At 42.1% G+C, this 23,196-nt stretch overlaps 1 protein-coding gene across 2 annotated transcripts in view; it reads left to right on the top strand.

The window, feature by feature from the left end:
- Positions 1–23,196, top strand: part of LOC147197312 (uncharacterized) — a 68,692-nt gene that overhangs the window by 22,422 nt on the left and 23,074 nt on the right. For both annotated transcript variants that reach the window (XM_086125485.1, XM_086125484.1), the window contains exons 36-62: positions 319–472; positions 1,719–1,818; positions 1,955–2,118; positions 3,323–3,559; positions 3,631–3,803; positions 5,629–5,746; positions 6,022–6,172; positions 7,251–7,390; positions 9,628–9,774; positions 10,900–11,022; positions 11,423–11,578; positions 12,751–12,867; positions 12,952–13,113; positions 14,630–14,848; positions 15,015–15,188; positions 16,053–16,172; positions 16,619–16,834; positions 18,043–18,221; positions 19,194–19,290; positions 19,373–19,531; positions 19,637–19,799; positions 20,396–20,499; positions 20,595–20,774; positions 20,854–21,075; positions 21,423–21,602; positions 21,675–21,866; positions 22,748–22,897. In XM_086125485.1, coding sequence (XP_085981611.1) covers positions 319–472; positions 1,719–1,818; positions 1,955–2,118; positions 3,323–3,559; positions 3,631–3,803; positions 5,629–5,746; positions 6,022–6,172; positions 7,251–7,390; positions 9,628–9,774; positions 10,900–11,022; positions 11,423–11,578; positions 12,751–12,867; positions 12,952–13,113; positions 14,630–14,848; positions 15,015–15,188; positions 16,053–16,172; positions 16,619–16,834; positions 18,043–18,221; positions 19,194–19,290; positions 19,373–19,531; positions 19,637–19,799; positions 20,396–20,499; positions 20,595–20,774; positions 20,854–21,075; positions 21,423–21,602; positions 21,675–21,866; positions 22,748–22,897 — 4,297 coding nt within the window. The remainder of the gene's footprint in view (positions 1–318; positions 473–1,718; positions 1,819–1,954; positions 2,119–3,322; positions 3,560–3,630; positions 3,804–5,628; positions 5,747–6,021; positions 6,173–7,250; positions 7,391–9,627; positions 9,775–10,899; positions 11,023–11,422; positions 11,579–12,750; positions 12,868–12,951; positions 13,114–14,629; positions 14,849–15,014; positions 15,189–16,052; positions 16,173–16,618; positions 16,835–18,042; positions 18,222–19,193; positions 19,291–19,372; positions 19,532–19,636; positions 19,800–20,395; positions 20,500–20,594; positions 20,775–20,853; positions 21,076–21,422; positions 21,603–21,674; positions 21,867–22,747; positions 22,898–23,196) is intronic.

Raw genomic sequence — 23,196 nt, forward strand, 5'->3', positions numbered from 1 at the left:
ACGGGTTTTGTCCTGTAGATAGATAGCAAAATACAAAAAAAAAAACACAATTACTGCATCATGTATTCATTTACAATTGAAAACATTATGTCCCAGTGTGATATTACACGCTTGTCCATTTTAGTTACAGGAAATCAATAGCTTCTATCCTCCAGCTGTGCCTTGCCACGTCTGGACATTACTTACAGTAATTAACGGTTTTGATTGTGTCAGCCAATCAATATTTAATCCTGTATTCATGTTAAAATGAGGAACACTGACTTTTTCATTAGGTCTTTGCTCTTCATCCTTTTTTATGGGCCTCTTGTCTCCTCTCAGGAGGATTGTGAGCCTTGTCTCCCTAGTTACTACTGTGACGCTGCTGGCCTCTCCGCGCCTTCCGGAAAATGCTTGGAAGGTTTCTTCTGCGCTGGGGGTGCGGCTCGGCCCGACCCACGTTCGCTAGAAGACGGTGGCGGACTGTGCCCAAAAGGTGATCAAAACTAATGATACATCTGGGACGCCAATGGGAATTGATAAACCGCGGCCCGGTGTTCCAGTGGTTAGCGCGTCGGCCTCATGGTGCAGAGGTACCGGGTTCAATTCCAGCTCCGGCCTCCCTGTGTGGAGTTTGCATGTTCTCCCCATGCCTGCGTGGGTTTTGTCCGGGTACTCCGGTATCCTCTCACATTTCAAAAACATGCGTGGCAGGCTGACTGAACAGTCTAAATTGTCCCTATGTGAGAGTGTGAGCACAGATGGTTGTTTGTCTATGTGTGCCCCGCGAATGGCTGGCAACCGGTTCAGAGTGCCCCCCACCTACGGCCCAAAGACGGCTGGGATAGGCTCCAGCACCCCCTGCGAGGATAAAGCATATCGAAAAATGGATGGATGGAAATGATAAACCGGTTTCTGCTTTTCTTTCTTTGTCGTTATGTTTGTGGCCAACACTGTTGATCAATGCACTCTGTGATTGTCGCATGAAACATGTTGCCAGAAAACATATATAGGGGCAATTTCTTACAGAAAGAGTTTATACAACATGACTACAAGTTGTTTACCCCCAAAACTTCTATTCCTTCTTCCTGGTTGAAATGCCATCATAATGTGACAGGCAGCAGGGAACGTACTAGTGGACTGAACCTTTGATCCTGAGGGATTCATCAGTTATTACCCCCCCAAAGCTTTGTTACAGATCGCACGACCAATTATGTCAAAACTTAACAATGCTTTAGTATGGAGAGAAAATTCCATGGCACACAATGTTTCAGTCAACCGAGTTTGTGATGGCCACCTGGAACATAGCGTAAACAGAGCTTCAGTACTATGACAGATATAAATAAGCGTGTGGTGTGCTGTGTTGGTCTTGTTGAGTACATTACGATTAGTAACACAAATGGTGTCACATATGGGCTCTCACATTTTCAAAATTTGTTTGTGTGTAGCCACCTAAGTCAGTTAGGGATAATATTGTAACAGACAATAGCACGTAACAAAGCTTTCCACATATGTCACAAAAGGCAACAAAAGCAAATGGAAACTGTCAGGAAAATAATTTCATTTAGAATTTACAGGTACATATAGGCAGCGTGATCCTTCTCAGCCCGTAAACAAAGCTCTTCTTCAATCAAATAGGCTTAAACATGAAGAGCTGCTGTGGTGACAATTGAAATCGAAGTGTCTGCGCTTTTGTGCTCAAGTGTGTGTCTCTTTCATGACTCTGGTGGACACACAAATAGGTTATTACTGTTCCGAGGGCTCTGCGACTCCTCAGCTCTGCCCTCGGGGAACCATCAGCACAGAGGACGGCCGAGCCAGCTGCAGCGCCTGTCCCCAGGGGTAAAGCTGCAAATGCAAGACACGCACAGTCATTGTAAACACATACACGTGTGTGCAATGGATTCTAGGATCGCATTTAATGATGGAACAAAACTATGCTGTACATGACTTATTCGTTCAATATTTATTTGGATAGGTTCTATTGTCCTGGAAGTAGTAATGGTTCATTCTATGAGTGTCCATTGGGTCATTACTGCCCAGTTGGAACATGGTCCAAATTCCTCTACCCATGTCCAGCTGGGTTCATCAATCCCTTCACTCAGATGGCAAAGGCCCAGGACTGCCTTCCATGCCCGCCAGGTCAACACACACTCTTTCCTTAGCGTCATTTTTGTTTTGTTTTGAATGATAAAATCACCTTCATTAGCCAGCTACATAGCTAGCAAGACAGCTAGCAAGATAGATCGATAGATAAGAGATTGCTTGCTATTCGTACCTTGTATCTAGGGACCACACAATATACAAGTTGTATACCCTTTTGATGAACTGCACTGCATCATACTTTGAGTTGTTTCTATTTGGGATACTTCATTTAGCTTCCTAAATGAATCAGGCATCATATTAAACCTCTGTAGAGAACTTGTTGACTTGGAAATTGAAAATTGTAACCAGAGTAGATCTGGACAAGACTCCATTTGGGACATTTGAACAAAATTTCATTCCATATTTTCCAACGACAACACCCTTTCATCATGGGCATTCAATCAGTTAGCTTGTCAGTAACATGTTGCCTTTAATATTTAAAAAAAGAAAGACATAGCTCGCATCTAAATTTCAACTTAAACAGAGGACAGTGGTGTTGTCTCTGACTATCTGAAACCTTTCTTAACTAGAAACAAATAGTCAGCGAGAGAAATGTCCTGATCACATATTTTTGTACCCAAGTCTGAGTCATTTGTTTTTAAGTATCTGCTGATACTGAGTCTCAATCCAATACCCCCGCAGTGCATTAATTATAAAGGACATCTAAATTGTCTTAATGTTCTTTTCCCTCTCTTTCTCGAATAAAGTTATCACAGCATGATAACGTTTTGGGGGGCTGTAAGTCAGCAGTAGTTCAAAACAAGTAAAGAAAAAATGATATGTATTATTCATTATTAGAAAATTCAAAGAACGGATTTTTTTTCGGCCGATACCAATCAACCAAATACCACGTGATCTGCGCCGTTTTCCGATCACATGATCGGTACAACTGTAGTCAACAACCTACGTTACAAGATAAACTATGATATAAAATTAAAGTCAGCAACGCTGAGCACTGGTAATGATTGGTATTATCGTGTTGATAAGGTACTGACTGAGTGGTAGAAGATAACCTGGCACCACAATGTAATCATTGTCCAGAGATGATTTTTCTTTTTTTTTTGCATTTGTTGTTCTCCAGTGCAGTCATCATCATTATAATTCATTTTAAAAATGTTTCATACTTATCGTATTGTTGAGTCTTTTAAGTTTCTGTGCATCTACTGTATCCTGTATATTAGAACTTGTTCTGCCCATGCAGGTTTATTCTGTGCGTCACATGGGATGGCTGTTGCATCAGGCCAGTGTAAGGCTGGTTATTACTGCACTGCAGGGGCTTGGTCGCCCACACCGGCCGATGACGGGTTGACAGGAGACCGCTGTCCTGAGGGCCATTATTGCCCCCAGGGCTCCTCGGCTCCATTAGCTTGTCCCATAGGACGTTACAGCAACCAAACCAGGAACAGTCAAATATCGGACTGCCTGCCGTGTCCTTCAGGTCAGCGCTAATTAATCACATTTTGCAACAATTAGACTTTTCGTTGACAGATCTGTCTGCTCTCCTTTTAGGGTTCCTCTGTACCACCAGAGGGCTCTCTTTCCCTTCTCTCATGTGCTCAGCAGGGTTCTACTGCCCGAGCTTCAATGCATCAATACCTTGCCCTTCTGGAAACAGGTGTCCACCTGGATCTCACAGACCAGTACCCTGTTTGCCAGGGACCTTTCAAAATCAACCTGGGCAAGTAAGAAATATATTCATACTTGTCGAGTTGTTGTGACTTCCAAAGAAATAAAATCACACGCGCACACGTACACACACACACACACACACACACACACACACACACACACACACACACACACACACACACACGCACACACACACACACACACACACGCACACACACACACACACACACACACACACACACACACTCCAAAGTCAGACCGTAGATGTCGTATAATATAGGATTCACAATATTAGGTAATATCTGCAAAATCTAGTGCAGTAATTCTCAACTGTTTCCACTCTTGAACCCCCATTTTCCTATAGTCATTAAGCGATGACCTTCTCCAAGAGAAGTTTAAAAAAATCTCTCTCTCTCTCTCTTTTATGTATGTTTTTTAAATACATGGACTATTCGCATATATTATAAAGAAATTGAGAGAATGAAGTTTAATGTTAAAAGGTCTACTTACCCTTGTTCAAATGACAGCTTTTTTTGTAGTATAAAAATGTGAGACCCAGTCATTACAAAACTTTTTCCACCATTAATGAGAATAATTTGTAATCAGTCAGCTAAAAAAAAAATTTTTTTTTTTTTAAAAAGGAATGTCCAAATTAACAACGGTGATAATGAGGTTGCACAAGTGTGCACACTCTCTTATGTCTGGGATGTGGCAGTGTTGAGAATGAAGTCGGCCTTTTGACGGACTCCCTAATTACTTTATCTTCTGGTCTTTTTTTAATTAATCAACTTTGAATGATTGGTAATGTCACTGTTGTGCCATATTTTCTTAATTTGTTGATAACTGTCTTTACCGCATGTACTCCATGGCACATGCCTCAGAATTTTTTTTTATACCCTTCTCCCGACTGATACCTTTGAACAAGATCCCTCAGATCCTGTGAAAATTCTCCACAGGCCATGGCCTGTGCTGTATGATGTGACGATAAACACGTCGGGGAAAACACTGCTATAACAGCTGAACTTTATTTGGGCTTAAATAGTGTCTCGCTCTGGAATTGATGGCAGGCGAGTTAGTGAGAGAACAAACACAAATATAAAAACATATTTTTTAACAAGTTCAGCTCCAGTGCAATAATAATAGTAATAAAAACAACAAAATATGCAGCCTGTACAGACAGTTGTTATTTTTCTCTCATTCCAAACGGTTTTTTTTAGCTCTGGGATGCAACAAGTAACACAGCAATTATGTTACTGCGTTGCTGGAGGATCTTTTACTTCCTTCATGTCCAATCAGAGTACCCTGTAACACCTTCAGGGCGTTAGCATTGTATCGAGGGATTGTTATGATATGCCGTGATGCATTTCTCCTTTTTTTATGACCATTTGCCACAGGTGCATTTGAAACAATTTGCGTATTCTTGTGGCTATAGTTTACAATGGTGTAGGAACTGTAATACATCACGTTGACAAGTCATTTTATTTCTTAGTGTCGCCATTGCAGGACCTAAAAACACAATAATAAAAGCTCCTTGTTAAATTATAATTACCTGACAGATTCAATCAAAAGGGAGCATTATTAGTGAGTAAGAGTGGCATTTTTAATACAGTCTTTGTATTGGATTTCGCTGTGTTCTCCAGATGAGTGCATATAACCTTTTAGAATCCTTTGAGTGTACTTAGATGTTTTAATTGCATATTCAGGAGAATGTAACATTTAAGTGCTGGAGCATCTGCATGTGCACCACAAAGTTTATAGTTCATACTCTGCCTGCGAAACAAGCGGCTCAAGGTTTTCGCGTCTGTTGGTTATAGTAAACATCTGCTCTTTGTCGGAATATTTTCTCTGAATATGAATTTGCAAATTGCCTCTCCACAGGCTGACTGTGTTACATGCCCAGCGGGATTTTACTGTGCCGGCTTCATGGATGTCGCAGGCAATATGTCCTGGATTTTAACTCCCACGCTGTGCCCTAAAGGACACTATTGCCCACCAGGTAGGACACCAGCCATTTTGACAAAAATAGCATCTTACCAGACTATGTGGGACACAATTAATGACCACGGGTTCAGTTCTAACAACATGAAGTACTTGCAATGCTTGTGTTATGGTGGGCATATTTTTTCTCCATCCAAACAGGTGGTTGTATCAGTCATGAGCTCATTATTTGGCAAATCATTACAGTATATCGGAGTATGATCATAACAACAAACTCTTCTGTGATGTGTGGTCCGCGAGCAGCTGGACATATGACATGCTATTCCTCCACAGGGTCACAGTCTGGTGTAGCATTCCCATGCCCAGTTGGTACCTTCAGTGACCATATGGGTTTGTCCTTTGAGTGGGGCTGCGAACTCTGTCCTCCTGGTGCGTACTGTGCTTCCTCTGGACTGGTAGCCCCCAGTGGGCTCTGCTCTGCTGGGTAAGACAGAGCACACATTTGCACTCTACTTAGTCTCATCATGGTTTAACACATTTGTTTGGAAAAGCTAGGTGCAAAGACAAATCCTTGGACACCTCCCTTTATCCAACCCAGACCCTGTTCTCACCCACCCACCCATCCCTCCATTTTTTAATCCGTTTATCCTCACGAGGGATGCGGGTGTGCTGGAGCCTATCCCAGCTGTCATTGGGCAGGAGGCGGGGTACACCCTGAACTGGTTGCCAGCCAATCGCAAGGCACACATAGACGAAGCACCATTCGTGTACAACTGTCACACAGAATGAGGCAATGAGCGTTGTTTCACACTGGCATGGCAATTTTATAATGCCTCGTTGTTGACTGTGAGTGCATGCACGCCAGGGGGGATATATTCCAGCCGTCTATGCAAAAGCAGATATATTTTTGCAGCTGAAGCGCATAGGAATGTGTAGGCATAAGAAAGATGTGTATTTCATTGCTCACAAGACTTTGAGAGGGGAGAGAACAATATGCTTCTTTTCATTATTTTGAAGCCTCATTTTATTATTGGCCATTCTTTTAATCACTCAAATTTTGCATGATTGTGAACAACACTCATGTAAACTTTAGAAGACCTTTAATTTTCACTTTACAAGGATTTAAAATTATTTTATAATCACCTGACAAATTCAATCAAATGCTCCCTGCATTATTCGTTAGTAGAAATGGCATTTTTAATCGTCTTTGTATTGGATTTTGCTGTGTTCTCGAGATGAGTGCATATAACCTTTTAACATCATTACATTTTTTTTGTACACTCCATTGTAACAGTCATTATTTGAGTACCTTTTTTAAAAATATATATTTTCCTTACAAACAGGCTGCCTGAAATACACAAATGCAACATGGTTAATAACTTTAATAACCACTGAGTACAAATCACATCTCATTAGTTTCTTCCATAATAATGTGTCTAACTTGTAAAAAAGACCTTGTGGAGACACTGTGTAATTAAGTGTCTCTTGTGCTTTCACATCCATCACTTCCCATATCACCCACTCCATCTGCTCTTGTCCTCATCACTCCACCTCTGCTTTAGTTACCTCTGCATCCACGGGTCTGTCTCTGCCCAGCCTGAGGACGGACCAACTGGGGGGCGGTGCCCTGCAGGGTATTACTGCCCAGAGGGTGCCAGCATTATGGATGCATGTCCTGCAGGCACTTTTAGCTCCATAGAAGGTGACCCATTCGACACAATTATTTTGTGCGATATTTGCCAGAATACGCTGATACATGTGATTAGATAAGCATTTTTTTGTCATTGTGAAACAGCATGAACTATATGCACCTAAGGCTATTCTTGTACACTGTTAAGCCATTATAAATTATTAGATCTTATCAGCACATGGCAGCTAATGTTTTCTGTTGTACAATATGCAAGTTCTCCTTGTTTTGAAAGGAAGACAACGGTTTTCTTTTTTCCCCAGTGTTTATTACAATAACATATATAAATATCGCCACAGTGAATACAAGACAAAACCTTTGAGTACCTAGTCGGCTGATATCGGTATGGTGATAGTGAGATTTACATATATAGGCACCAAGTATCCATCCGTCCATTTTATAAACAACTTATACTCATGGTACCGTATTTTCCGCACTAAAAGGCGCACCTAAAAGACTTCCATTTTTTTAAAAGCTCACAGCGCGCCTTAAAATGTGATGCGCCTTGTGTATGTTCATTGCGGTAATATGTCAACCCCAAAATGGCTCCCTGCTAGACACATGCTTCCAATGCAGAGTTCAAATTTAAGGCGATCGGTTTCGCAGTTGAACACGGAAATAGAACAGCGGCAAGAGAGTTCAACGTTAACGAGTCAATGTTATAACTTGCTGTTGGTTAAGTGAACTGTGTTGCTGCTTTATTAAATACGTTTTACTGACATCTGATCGTTCGGTTGGCATTTCCTTGAGCTTAGCTCCATCTAGTGGATGCATTGTAGATTGTGTCTTATAAAGCGGTGCGTCCAATATATGAAAAAAAATGACAAAATACGGCATTGATTGAAGGTGCACTTCATAATCCAGTGCACCTTTTAGTGTGGAAAATACGGTAATGTAGTAAATATATTGGATATATGTAACATGATAAAAGGAATGAATCTCCCAGACACATTTGATAAAATGTCTTCAATGAAACCAAGGTTAACCTGCGTTTAGCTCAAACACAACACTGCTCATCAACTCAAAGAAAACCGTACATAGTGAAACGTGGTGGTGGCAGGATCATGCTTTGGGCATGGAGCTGGACCTTAGATAATGGGGACGTCATTTTGAGCAGTTCTGAATTGCCTTCGTTGTTTGCACAAAATGTTCAGGCTTCTGCTTGAAGCTCCTACTGGTACAGCTGACGTTTATAAGGTGTTACTCAGAGACATTTCTGTCACGAGCGTGGTGGTGGAGGACCCAAAAGAGCAGGCTGGAGGGAGGAGCAGGCTGAACTTGACAAAATGTATTCATCAAACACTGGTAAATTAAATCCAACACAAATAAAGTCCTGAAAACAACAAGAACCCAAAGTAACAAACAGAACTCCATGGCAGTAATGCACAGAAGCAATAATAAAAAACAATGACCCAACCCTGAGTGGTCGGGCAGGGATCCCTTTTAACGAAAAAAAAATAAAAATCTAGTGATTACATAACGATCAACAGGTGTGCCGCTGCAGGAAGAGCCCGTCAGTTCCACCTGTTGGTCACAAACAAATCCATGAGAATTTCAAAAGGGGTGTGTGCTGCTCACATGGGTTCAAATGTGATTGGTTAATAATGAACACAGCTACATCCGAGTTATAAGATGATGTTTGCACTCAATGTATTTCTACAGGATATATACTGGAGGGAACATTCATGGTGGGAAAGGTTTGAAATCACACATGTACAAAAACTTGACATTTGAACTGGCGTGTGTAGAATTTTAGGATCCACTCGTTCATAAGTGTCAAACTCAGGTCCTGGAGGGCCGCTGCCCTGCATGTTTTCCAAGTCTCCCTGTTGCAACACACCTGATTCAAATGAATAGGTTCAATGTCAGGCTTGCGCAGAGCTTGCTGATGATCTGATCATTTGAATCAGGTGTGTTGCAACAGGGAGACTTGGAAAACATGCAGGGCAGCGGCCCTCCAGGACCTGAGTTTGACACCTATGCACTAGTTGAATGACAAACTCGGGGCTAATAGCATCCGGACAAAGATCCAAGATGAATATTTGGATGCATACTAAGGAAGTTAATCCTAAAAATATATATATTGACAATAATAAAATAATAAACATTTTTTCCTCAACTGAATCATTCCAAAATAAGGGCATTCATGTTGCAATTGAACCAAACCAAAATACAAAGTTGAATCAAGTCACTGCTGCTCTTTCTGCAATCATGCACAATAATTTGATCATGTAAAATGTTGTTTGCTCAAGGCGCAGTGTCTGTGGATGACTGTCAGCTTTGTTTGCCTGGCCATTACTGTGCCCAAGTTGGCCTCTCGTCCCCATCTGGACCCTGCAAGCCTGGATTTTACTGCATGGAGGGGTCCACAACTCCCACACCCTTTTTTAATATGACAGGTAACAGATGTCAACGTGAACACGGGAACATTATTTCCATTTACATTTAAAATACAACTGCTATACCCGTAGGCCATTCTGTTGTATTCAGATTACGACATTTATTTTTTAATTCAAAAACAAGTCCCTCGTAAATGATATTTATGGCTCGATATAAATGTGATGATGGTGTTACGACTCAAACTGTACCTTAATTTGTAAATCAGTTTTAAAGTCCCTGTGTAATTCAAATAAATATCTTCTAAATCTGACACACCATAGAGTGTTGTTCACAATCCTGGCTGTGTGCCTTACGTGCCCGGATTTTACTTTAGGCAATATTTCATCCCATGCTGAATGCGCAGAAACCATGCCCAGCACAACTGCCAAATCGTCAATCAAACGCCATGATTAGACCTGGAAAAATATACCGGTACATGCAATTTAATCGAGCATCCTTCTTGTGGCGACACATAACTTCATGTGTGAGCCACAAAAATATGATGATTCACTTAAAGCCACCAATGGCTAGAATGTATCCCACTGAGATATCGAGGAACATTTTATTTTTTCCTGTCACACCTTCGCCTTCTTCTGTGCGAACACTCATCGCAACGCAACGGGCCACTCTAAAGCAGACACACCAGCAGACTATCCTGGAGGAAATTCTGGATACATTTTCGGCATGTTGGCATATCGAGCTAACTGTGTTGCAAACATGTGAGCTATAAAGTATTTAGAAACAATTTTGCTTTAAAGGGTCTTAACTCAAATTACGAAATACGGTCGCATACACATGAAACAAACATACATAATCTTCAAAATCGAGCTGTGCATTTGATGTTTACATTGCAGATCCAAATATTGCATTTAAACATTTTCATATCACTTTTATTTTTGATATACAGTACAGTATATATATACACTGTATATACCTGTATATATATATATATTTTTTTTTTAACCAGTGGACATTGATTTTGTCTTGATTGCATCAGGGAAATCTTCATGGTGCATTGACCAGTCTACACTACGTCCTCTCACTTAGCTGTTTCCCCTTGGAATTACATACAAGGGGCTTTCGCTTTTTTTGAGTTAACCTAATGAATAAAGACATCTGACAAAGGTTTATTGTCTCGTGTACAGGAGGTGGTGTATCTCCATTTGCAATTCCTGATCAATCAACTCCGGGTCAGTTCTGTGGAGCTGTGTGTCCTGCTGGCCACTATTGTGTTGAAGGGAGCATGAAACCAAGTCCTTGTCCCCCAGGTACCAAGCCGGCATTCACCTAAGTGGCTAATAAATCTAATTATTCTGACCTGGGATCTAAAAGCTGCTTCCAAATGATTTTTTTTTCTAAGCCCTTGTCAATTCTACAATAGACTTTTGGTTTGTGGATGACAGCTTGCATTTATCTGCATTGGCTCCATAGGTGATGTACAGTGCCATAAAGCCCCTTAGCTACAGCCGAAGACCGTAATGTATTCAGAATCCTAAAAGCAGGCTGTAAAACCTAATGGCAGTCCAATAAAACCGTCACAATGGTCGGTGGGCTGCTTAATCGAGTGAATCAGTGTGGCCATCTTGCAGACCCATACAATGTAATGCAATGTTGTTGTGTACATTTATACATATCGTGACTTCCCGGACATGACCATTTGCCTGATAGGCACTTTCCAAGGGAAGGTGGGGGCTGAGTCGGAAGACGACTGTGAAGCCTGCTACCCGGGGTCCTACTGCCCGTCTTGGGCCCAGACCTCTGTCAAGCTCTTCTGTCCTCCAGGTTGGTTCTGCCCATTGGGGTCCGTGTCTGGAAATCAGCCAGGTACACACCACTGGTTCCTACACTTTTTACATCGGGTTTGATTATGTGCAGTCACACTCATTGTGCATTTTTTTTCTTTTTCAACTGTAATCTTTTTTTTTTCGCCCCATTATCCTTAAAAAATGAGTCGTAGATGCTTTACAAACTCAAATGCATCATTGTGGAATGTGTGTCCAATTTGGCTAGTCCAATGAGAAATGCAGTACATTCATAGAAATATATGTAAGTGTGATGCATTGCTGTTCTACAACCTTGTAAACTGCCCATCCAAGGTGTGTTTAGAGTAATACTAACAACCGGTGGCAATTGATGGCTATATCTTGAATTGGAATTTATGAAACCCCTCCGTACCCGTACATTGGATATCACAAGTTTACACACTGTTCAAATGACAGCCTCTAAAAAATGGGACCAACATCCAAATAGATTTCTGAAGTTTTTGTTTTTTGGGCTTTCTACAACATGGCTGAAAGTTTTGTGGTAACCCTGTTTGCTATTTCAAATATTTATATAATTACTTCCTACTTTACTGCTCTGTATCTGGTCAAAAAGGTTCAATCTTGTTTTCATCAGACAGTAACAAAACCTCTATCACACATGTGGGAAATGAGTTCTGGTCTGATGAAACTAAGATTGAACTTTTGGCTACAATCCCAACAGGTACAAAAGGTATATTTTCTCAACATTTTCCTTCATTTATCACAGAATCTTAATGACGACATTCAGACCGATGTCGGAGGTGCTTATCTTTGAAGGGGTACAATTTGGTGCCGGCTTATATTAGAATTCTCATTAGCGCCTGGAGGTGGACCATTGATGTTGTTCACACTGACATCCCACGATTCTTCAAAATGATTTCTCACGACCTTTTTTTCCCCCAAGAGTGTTTTTCTCACTTGGGCATACAACTGAACCAGAAACTATTACCGGTAATAGACGCCAGCTCATTGCTGACACGGTGGCTGCCACAGAGCATCCTCACCTCGACTCCCTCAGGATTTCGCAGACAGAATAGCCTTTTCATCTCCATTGCTTCGTTTCCTTGGTACCACACAGGGTGGGGTTGACATACAGGACCCGTGCTAGCGAATGAGGACGGTTCCACTTATCACAAAGCACATTACAGAAACTAGAAAAGACCAGATGAGCTTTTTGATCTGATTTGGCCACAGGATATCAGTGCCCGCCTGGCCACGCGTGTCCATATGGTAGTGCTAAACCTTCCATCTGTGACCCCGGAACATTTCAATCATCATCTGGACAATCTGCATGCAACAGCTGCCCACCAGGTAGAGCAGATCACAAAAACCATCTGCGCTCTCCCTTTGGAGAAAACCAAAGTACATTTTATGGAATGATACCATCTCGTCCAGGTTTTTACTGCACGGAGGGTGCATCGGTGCCATCGCCGTGTCCGAGGGGCACTGTCGGTCCGTCACCCGGTATGACGTCCCTCAGTGACTGCACTTCTTGCCCCCGAGGAAACTTCTGCAACAGCACCGCTCTGACTGAGCCGTCTGGAGCCTGCAGCCCAGGTTTGACACCTCACCCCCCCACAGGAAGATTCAGGGAATATCTATGGATGAGTGTACAGCAGACTGTCTTTGCGCTGCATGAAATATAAAATAAAAGTAACATTTTCACGATATTATTATTATTATTGTTGGAGTAATCTCTTAGAGGAAATCCAAGTCACACTCTGCTGTATATATTTTGTATTGTACACTTATAGCGAACCAAATCATATTGAAGCGGGTGGGAAAGGAGAGATGTCAAACAGTTATGATGCACTTCGAGAGTGGAGTCGGGGGTGGGGTTTTTTTCCCCTCAAGGACACCTTGGCACTAGTCAAAGGCTGATGAGCATCACTCCACCAACTAGTTTTTGTTTTCAGCTCACTTCATAAAAATCAGTAGGTTGGCATAGTGAACAAATCTTGAAAAAAAGAGACCTCGAGATGTTTAATATCAGTCCCATTTCAAACTAAACGTTGTGTGTTTAAAAAAATAACAACATTGAATTGCAAACGTACAGTATATCCTCTTAAAGTCTCCAGTGGCTGTAATATATCCAACCAGGTCATCACGGGTCCTTACACGCCGCAACAAGGTGCTCAGAACTAGCCATACACCAGCCAAAGCTCTGGCCTTCACGATGGCTGTCAAGTCGGACTTATTAAAAAAAAATAATAATAATAATAAAAATTAAGATATTTTCCCCCTCATCACTCTTTCGTCTTTCTCTCTAACATGCGCACACTCATGGCCAATAATGGGGTGCTCTGAAGCGGCCATGGAAACTGTCTACCAACTATCCGAAGGGAAGAGCTAGTTAACCACATGTCATAATTGCGCCAGATAACCGCTGATGTGAACAAAGGAGTATAAGATCTTCAAGCACTTCACTGGTTCCCACTTTAGCCACACCCCCAAAAAAATGGAAATCTGAAATGCCGAAAAAGAGTTCAACACTATATCTGTAAATTCACGAGTCAGTCGTACATAGTTCTCAGTTTTTGTTCTCAGCAAATGTCTTCAACTATCTAGAATGTATTTCAAAACAAATCTCATATTCATGTCACAGGGTCTTGAAAGTAAAACTTACAGGGGCACATTTGGAGTTAACACAGGACCTTTAAAAAGTGATCGTGTTTTTGCCATAGGCGGCAGTAATCAGGTGTCCTCAGGCTTGATTTTAAAGGGCTTCAACTCAGCATACTGAATGTTGATTCTCCGTGTTTGGTTCTGACTCTGGAGGCAACGGAGCAGATCAGCAACAGGTACTCTGCATAACAATAAGTGGCAGAGTACTTCTGTTGAATAATGTGGCTCCATCTGCTAACTTTTAAAATGCATTTTTTTAAAAATCTGCATAGTTTTCAACATTGTCATTGGAAGATATATCTGAATTTAACAAAACAAAACAAAACAAAAACCTCTAAGTGCCATTTGGTCAGCCGTCGTTTTTCAAGCACTATGGTCTTGCCTTTGCCGATGCCTAATTTTTTGCTCATAATGAGATGCCGAAGGACATTTTCTCTTTCTACCACAGGATATTTTTGTTTACTTGGGTCCACTGAGCCGTCTCCTGTCTCCCAGCCTCATGGAGATATTTGCCCCCCTGGACACTTCTGCCTTCCAGGTAGTGAATCACCCAAACCCTGTCTTGTTGGCAGCTTCCTTCCTGAGCCAGGTGCTTCCTCCATGTCTCACTGCCGCCCTTGCCCACCTGGGAAATACTGCCTTGGTCCCGGAGCCTCACAGCCTACAGGTGAGGGGATTGCACCTGCTGTCCCAACATTCATTCACTATCTCTTGTGTTTGTAACTACTTTTGGAGCAATGCATCACTCTAGCCTGGTTCCAAGCTTATAAATTGCCTCGGTTTTCTTCTGGTCGTTATGAAATGAGTGTCAAGATAACCTCTCCCTGTCGTAGGTTTGTGTTCTGCGGGATTCTTTTGTGCCATAGGTGCAGCCAGTCCAACACCACGAGCCAACTCCTTTCAGTTCAGCTGTCTTCATGCAATACTTCGGGAAATATACCTCACAAAGATGGAGAATGTGTCCTGGATGGACAACATGTCATGTTTCCACAACTCCTGCAATACCGGTAAACGATGACTCGCTTCAGTTTCGACCGCTGTGATGAGATCGGACGTAAGGTCCGGGTCACTATTTGTCTAATTTTACTCCCCAAAATATTTTTCCATCGGAAATAATGGAAACGGAAATAATATGGTCCAGGTTTAAACTGTTGGAAAAATGTAATACCATTTAAAAGTTATATTACAGAAGGGGTAGGGAACTCCGGTTCTTCGAGAGCCACATCCAAGTGTAAAAAGAAGTGAAACACTGTTGATAATAAATCTATACAAACGAACAACTGGCATAATTTATATTGCAGAAGAGCCTCATTTTTTTTTCAACATTTTTAATTTTCAAGTGTATCAACCGCCATAAATAATTGTGTTTGGTGATGCTGGAGTCTTACATTGTGCATTTCTGTCAACTTAACGTCACATTGTTTTGAATTAAGCACAAAAAAGGCCACAAAAAACTGAAAACTTAGTTTTCAGAAGGTAAGCTGGAGTCTCGTGGGCCGTCATAAATGATGGTGGATTGAACTCAATTGTAGCACGATTTTGTGCTCTGATTTTTACTGCACGCCTCGCGGCAATTTGACTTCAATCACAGTCGGGTTCCGCTGTGATTGCTGCATTTCAGTCGACGAATGTGCCACAAAGAGATGGCATTTCAGCTTGACTTCTTTGTAATGGAACAATTCCATTGTTACCTTCTTGTGTCTGTAGCTTCCACATTGTAAAATGATGTGTTGTCATCGACGATTAAAGAAAAAATACAGTTCAATTCATCATATGAAGAAGACTGGTTTGCCTTTGGTTTCTTGCCTGTGAGAGAAGACAACACATTAACTCAGACATTTTTTCATGCTGGCTGGCATGTTTGTTTACAGAGAGAGACTCCAAGTGGGTCAAACTGGATACTCAGTCAGATTCACACCATTCACCGCTACACCTCAAGAGTCCCCATTATGGGAAATGTGCCACATTTAGAGGAGATATATGCCCCAAGCGTGAGTAAATATCTGCATGTACTACTACACGTACACGCATGCACACACACCCACACAGAAATGTTTCATTCCCTATGCACGACAGTAGACCCACATACTGTAATTGCTATGATATGGCAGATTTCTCCTGGGTCTACTCGAGTGTCTATTCTCTTCCTCGTGCTTTTATTTGTTCTCAGAAATAAACCGTGAATAATAAATGGGGCCCTGTTTTGCCGAAAATAAAATTATTGGTAGAAAGCCTCTACTTTCCTTCCAGGAATTGAGATGATGGGGTGAAGTGCTCATAAAACTGACTGAGATGAGGAGCAGTTTAAAATTCTGACAGAAAAGTGGTGATACTGCTCGGACTGTGTAGGAATCGAGTCGAACTATTAAACGTACAGACACAGATAAGTCTCACACGTGTAGTCTTCTTGATAAAGATAATTCTCCATATTTTTCAGGTTTTTATTGTCCTGTGGGTTCTGCCTACCCGCAGCTTTGTGAGAGGGGCTCTTACTGTAACCAAACTGGCCTCGAAGCCCCAGTTGGACCCTGTGTTGCAGGATACTACTGCCCAAGAGGTTCTGAAGACCCCCATGCCTCCCTTTGCCCTGCAGGGCACTACTGCCCACTTGGAACACCTTTTCCACTTGCCTGCCCTCTTGGAACAATACAAAGTAAGATGTGAACAGTGGCACCTCCAAAAGCGCTACGGTTGAAATTTAAGCAAAATAATCAGGTAAAAAAGAACTGTGCAATGATAACTATGGAAACAGTACTGGAACTTACTATGACATAAGAAAGGGTCCAGCTAGAGCAGGCATGTCCAGCTTCGGTCCTGGAGGGCCACTGTCCTGCCTGTTTTCCATCTCTCTGGTCTGCAACACACCTGATTCAGATGATCAGCTCATCAGCCAGCTCTGAAGCAGCATTAGAACGATCCTGATTATTTGAATCAGGTGTGTTGCTTCTGGGAAAGCTGGAAAACAGGCAGGACAGCGGCCCTTACGGACCGACTTTGGACACCCCTGAGCTAGAGGTTCTCAAGGGACATGTTTTAATTTTTGAAAGGGACAGATATCGTCATAACCTTTAAGGACAGAATTTATAGGTGCAGCTCGGGCAATGAGGTGGTCTGTGGTCTTGGCCTTATCATTGATTTTTGAGTATCACTTTGCATTTGTAGGCGGTTTATAGAAATGTTAGTTACTTAAAACATTGCTCATACGGTTAACAGAGGTTTTTTGCTGGCAAACGTTCAGCCCAGAGCAAATGAATTATGACGTTTACCTTTCTTTCTTTTTGTTCGTCAACTGTTTTTTTCTAAAATCGAAGAACTTTGAAGGCAAGCAGCATCACAGGAGCAATAGTTTTCTAATTTGGAGTTGGCTTTATTCTCATTGTGCACGTATGATTATGCAATTCGATCTCTTTGCTCTTCCTTTCAAAGAAAGCAAGCAATCCCAGAGTGCACCATCAATCCGTTAATTATTTATGCATGAGAAACGAGACACAATGCTAAGATGAAATGCTACACCGAATCCTCTTAGTTCCATTTGCGATATTCGGATGTGAACTGCTGCTGTGTGTCTTTGACAGCTCAGTAATCCAAAAGAAAATGAAAACTTTCTGTCCTGCGGGCACTTATGAATCACTTCGTTCACAAAGAGGTTTAATCATGTACAGTATTTTTAATCTTGTCTTGCGGCAAATTGCTGGAAATGTATTAAATGTAACCTTTGTATGGTCATGTATTAGAAATTGCTACACAGTTCGAAAGATCACTACTATACATCATCATTCAGTCATGACAGTGTGTTCTGCAAGACAATTACATTTGTTGAAACATGTACAATTCTTCTCTGTGTAACAACATTCCTTCCAGACTCTGTTGGTGGGTTCTCAGCGGAGTCATGTCAGCCGTGTCCTGCGGGTCATTACTGTCATCAGATCGGCTCGAGTGAGCCAAGTGGCCAGTGTGCAGACGGCTACTACTGTCCTCCGGGACAGAGCTCAGAGAGACCACAACAGCATGTCTGCCCAGTGGGACACTACTGTGAGAAGGTCAGAAAGGCTCCATTTAAATGGGATGCATTATTATTATTATTATTATTATTATTATTATTATGGCGGCACGGTCGTTGGCTGGTTAGCACGTCTGCCTCACAGTCCAGACAGTGCAGGGTTCGATTCCGGCTCTGGCCTTCCTGTGTGGAGTTTGCATGTTATTCCCGTGCCTGCGTGGGTTTTCTCCGGGTACTCCGGTTTCCTCCCACATTCCGAAAAACATGCGTGGAAGATAATGATAATGGAACACTCTAAATTGTCCCGATGTGTGAGCGCAGATGGTTGTTTGTTTGCCCTGCGATTGGCTGGCAACCAGTTCAGGAAGTACCGCGCATACTGCCCGAAGACGGCAGGGATAGGTTCCAGCACGCCCGCGACCCTCGTGAGGATATGCAGATGAGAAAATGGATGGATATTATTATTATTATTATTATTAATCATTATTATTATTAACGATAGTCTTGCAGCTCTTGACACTCACCACTGTTAAATAGTGTGTGAGAAATCGTGTGTTCTGTCGTGTCAATTACATCACTGAACACCACATGACCATTAACTTGCTGGAGGCTGTCCTCATGTGGTGTGTACTAATGAGAACTTAAAGGGTAATTGTACACTATTCATAGATAGATCAATGATTCCCAAGCAGGGTGCTGCGAGAGATCATCAGGGATGCCACTGCAAATTGACACTGTTCGTCCAGGGTGAACTGAATGTTGATGGGATCCCACAAACTGAGACAAAAATAAAATCCGTCCCAAAACCTTTCCAAGAGCAGGCCACCGTCTCGACTGTTGGACAAATGTGCTTTTACAAACGTTTTCTACTAATCACACAAGCTTTTGTACGAACCCCGACTAAAAACTCAGCACTCAATCGTTCTTCATGTTTCATCTTCACTGAGTTTATGCCCTGTGATCTGGAGTGGCGCTATAAAGGCTAATGAAATCACTTGAACGGTCATTTCAGGGCAGTGTGGAACCAACACCTTGCCATCCGGGCAGCTACCAGCTGAGAAAGGGCCGGGGAAGCTGTGAGAATTGCTCTCCTGGGTTCTACTGCCAAGGTTAGGTTAAAGGGAGTTAGCAGGCACCTTTCCCATCATCTAAATGGAAAAAGGCCTTATTTTTCATTTCCGTGCAAATCAGGAACCTCCTCTGCACTTCTCTGCGAGAGAGGTTTTTACTGTCCGAGTGAATCAGCAACTCCACGCCCCTGCCCAGCGGGCTCCTATGGAAATCTGACAGGCTTGATTGAAGCACGGCAGTGCTCTTTGTGCGACCCTGGAATGTACTGCCGAGGATCAGGTGCACTGCGTCTACAGACTGACACTTCTGCCGGAACTTTCTTGATATACAGTATGATTTGTAAAAGCAATGCATTACTAATATATTTACTGTTTTTTTCTGTAGGGAGGTCTTTTCCAAGTGGCTCGTGCGCTGCAGGGTTTGTTTGTGTTGGGGGAGCCTCTCAACCATCCCCAGTGGACAACGTGACTGGCTTCCCGTGCCCTCATGGTTTCTTCTGTTCTGCTGGGACTTTGGTACCACAGCCATGCCCCAAAGGAACATTCAGGTTCATAATTTGCAGTGCTCCTGTATTAGCATTCAATATTTGCAAGGCTTTCAGGCTCATATATAACATCTGTCTGCTCGTAATTTTAATGAAGCACAGGCGGATCTGAATAAATTAGACTCTCATGGAAAAGTTAATTTATTTCAGTAGTTCTTTTCAAAAAATGAAACCCATATATTAAACAAATTCAATCAAAATACAGCGGTGTAGTTTTCAGAAGGCCAATGCCGACCTCACCAATCTGGGCTTTTCGTGAGCTGTAATAAATTATTAAAATTCATAACAAAATATAAAATATCTACTTTCTTAGATTCATTCTAAAATGAAAAATTCGATGAGGTTAATAGACAACATTCTAGTGCAAAGGCAAAGTTGTTTTTGATATTTTCATGTAGCAAAATACATTTGAGGGAATGTTATTTTCAACCTTTGTAAATACAATAATGAACTTTTTGCAAGACAACCGGTAATTATTTGCTAAAAATCCTCAATCACGAGTGAGCATAAACTTTCCAAAGACATTTTGCCGGGTATCATCAAATATATCTTAAATCCTTGAATAAGCCACATTTTGTGTTTTCTTCTCTCTGCGGCAGTGACCAGAGTAGGTTGACGGATGAATCGCAGTGTCGTCGTTGCAGCCCAGGCTTCTACTGCTCAGAGACGGGCCTCTCGGCAGTGTCTGGACCCTGCCTAGCTGGTATCAACAACAGATTCCTTCATTAGGACATGTACATTTCACATCATATGACGGTAGTGCTGAAGAAAACGTTTGAGAAACACGCTTTTCCCCAGGGTTTTACTGTCTCGAGGGATCACAGAGGGCTGCACCAATATCAAGTGTATCTGGAGGCATTTGTCCAGCCGGCCACTACTGTCCAGAAGGCAGTACTGTCCCCTCACCCTGCCCAACTGGCTCCTTCCGAAATGAGACCGGAGGAAAAGGAAAAGACGACTGCAAGCCTTGCCTTCCTGGTAATTACATAACTTGATATGTTTGGAATGTTGCTTTCCTCCACATTAATTTTCCAGCTTCCCACACGTCTCTCGACAGGTTTCTACCAAGATTTCTCAGGCCAGACTGAGTGTAGACGCTGTCCTCCCGGATTCCACTGTGAGACTCTCAGGCTTAGCTCAACCAGGGGGAGTTCTTCTGGACTATCCAGTCCTTTGCCCTGCCCTGTTGGTTTCTTTTGTCCCAGGGAAAGTCTGGATGGAAGGCCTGTTCCCTGCCGCAAAGGCACATATGGGCCCAGTCAGGGTCTCACCTCTGAAGGTAAACCTTGTTTCGAATGCCAGCCGGGCAAACATATTGTTAACTAGCTTTATACTTTCAGGTTGCTCATGTTGGGCTCAAGCCTCCTATGTCATAATTTGATACATTTGAATTATTTTCATGAATTTATACTACCGGGTATTAGTGTGGTGTAGTTGTTATTTTTTCAGTGGTTACCGCAATACGCTTTATCATTGACAATTGTGCCATATTGTTATGGTTACATGTGGTGTGTGTGGCACAGAGAAAAACACCAAGAGTTGCAGTGAGTTGATAATGTGCGCGAGGGTCGTCGATGTGCGGTTGGCTTCTGACTGCGACTAAATCTCAGTTGCTTGTGTTTACAGGTGAGTGCTTAGCCTGTCCTGCAGGTCTGTTCTGTGGATCTGAAGGTTTAGCGGAACCCTCTGGATGGTGCCTGGATGGATTTCTTTGCCTGATTGGAGCCATGCTCCCAAACCCCACTGACAACACGACTGGGTCTCTTTGTCCACCTGGCGGGTTTTGCCAAGAGGGGCTTAAAGCGGGTACAGAACACTGAAAAACTTTGAATTTCTTGTCATGCATTACTATTTTCAAATTAACACATTGTGTTGTAGGAAACTGTTGGTCTGGATTTTATTGTGGCTGGGGTTCGAGCAAGGCAGATCAGACTCTTTGTCCGGCTGGTTTCTTTTGCCCTCGTGGAACACCAGCCCCCATTCCCTGTCCCGCAGGAACATTTAGCTCTATTCCAGGCAACTCACACCTGAGCAACTGTACTCAATGTACTGCTGGATACTACTGTGAAGGTAGGAAAGATCGGGGATAGTCCATTTTTTTTTTTCCTTTGGTAAAATGATGCCAACAGCGGGATATACTATACTCACTATGTAGATAGAAGTCATGGGGCACACCTTTGAAACACTACCTTATTGAGAAGCAATTTTTGCCAATACAGCAGGACATCCAAAGTCAATCACACTCCATTCAAATGGGAAATAATGTAAAGTGTTTGTAAAAAATTGTTCCACACTCAAACAGTTGCCACCGTAAAACCATCTGCATTAATTGTACAACAAGGTGTGCATTTCTCCAGTAAAAGATGATTCAATACTGTACATTTCTCGATACATGGGCAGAAATATGATTCAAGCACTGTTCAATTTTTTAAGTAGAACGTTTTGGTTCGATTCCATGGGATTACGATCTGATTCGTTATGGTACGGCTCAGTTCGAGAGGATCTGAGGCAATGAGTTTCTTGTTGTCATTTTTCATAATGAACAGACACTGACTTTTACAGGGTGGGTACCACCCATCTTGTGAAAGGAGAAATCCCAGCAAAGGGGAAATCCCAATTGTTTGATGTTTTCAGTTTCATCTGTGCTCTTTTCATACTTTAGTCCATATAGTGTGCTCTCAGAAACAAGGGAAAAAAATACCCATCATCATCTCTCGTGTTGATGCCACTCCATGCAGAAGACATCTTTAGTACTTCAGACACAGAGATTAGACAGTCATTTTTTTAAATGAAGCCTCTCTTCTTCTTAACTGACAGTGCATTTGACTATGACACAATGACGCAGTGTAAAGTTTTACAAATTAGGCAGCCTTATCTATTCAAAGACGTCAGTTAATCAAGTGTCATCAGCCCCCATTGTACATCATTTTTTGTGCTTTGTGTGACTTCAGTTGAAGGGACTGTGCAGCCCAAACTGTGTCCCGCTGGCTATTACTGTCCACCAGGAATGACACAAGGAATGGGCTTACCCTGTCCAATCGGTACCGTTCAGAACCAGTTTGGAGCTTCAAGCCTTGACGCTTGCCTTCCCTGCCCTGCTGGTAATTGTCTGATTAACAATACTTATACATCATCAAGGAGGTTCTAAGATCATAACGTGCTTATTTCTGGAGTTGGAGTTTGTCGTAGTCATATTAAAGCTGTTCCAAACTCCGTGTTGCGTTTAGATAAATTAAATTTGTTCTGCGACCCTGCTCATAACTCAAAAAATCTCAAGTCATCTTTCCTCATCCAAAGGAATAAAAATGCAATTAATCCGTTCGAGCACTTCCCACAACCCCCCAACAAAATCACTCTTTTTTAATAAGAAAAAAACGCTCTCGAAACCACCAAAAAGAAA

Source organism: Hippocampus guttulatus, chromosome 12 (assembly GCF_054856545.1).
Source record: "Hippocampus guttulatus isolate MCC_2025c chromosome 12, RoL_Hgut_1.0, whole genome shotgun sequence".
Classification (NCBI taxonomy): Eukaryota; Metazoa; Chordata; class Actinopteri; order Syngnathiformes; family Syngnathidae; genus Hippocampus; species Hippocampus guttulatus.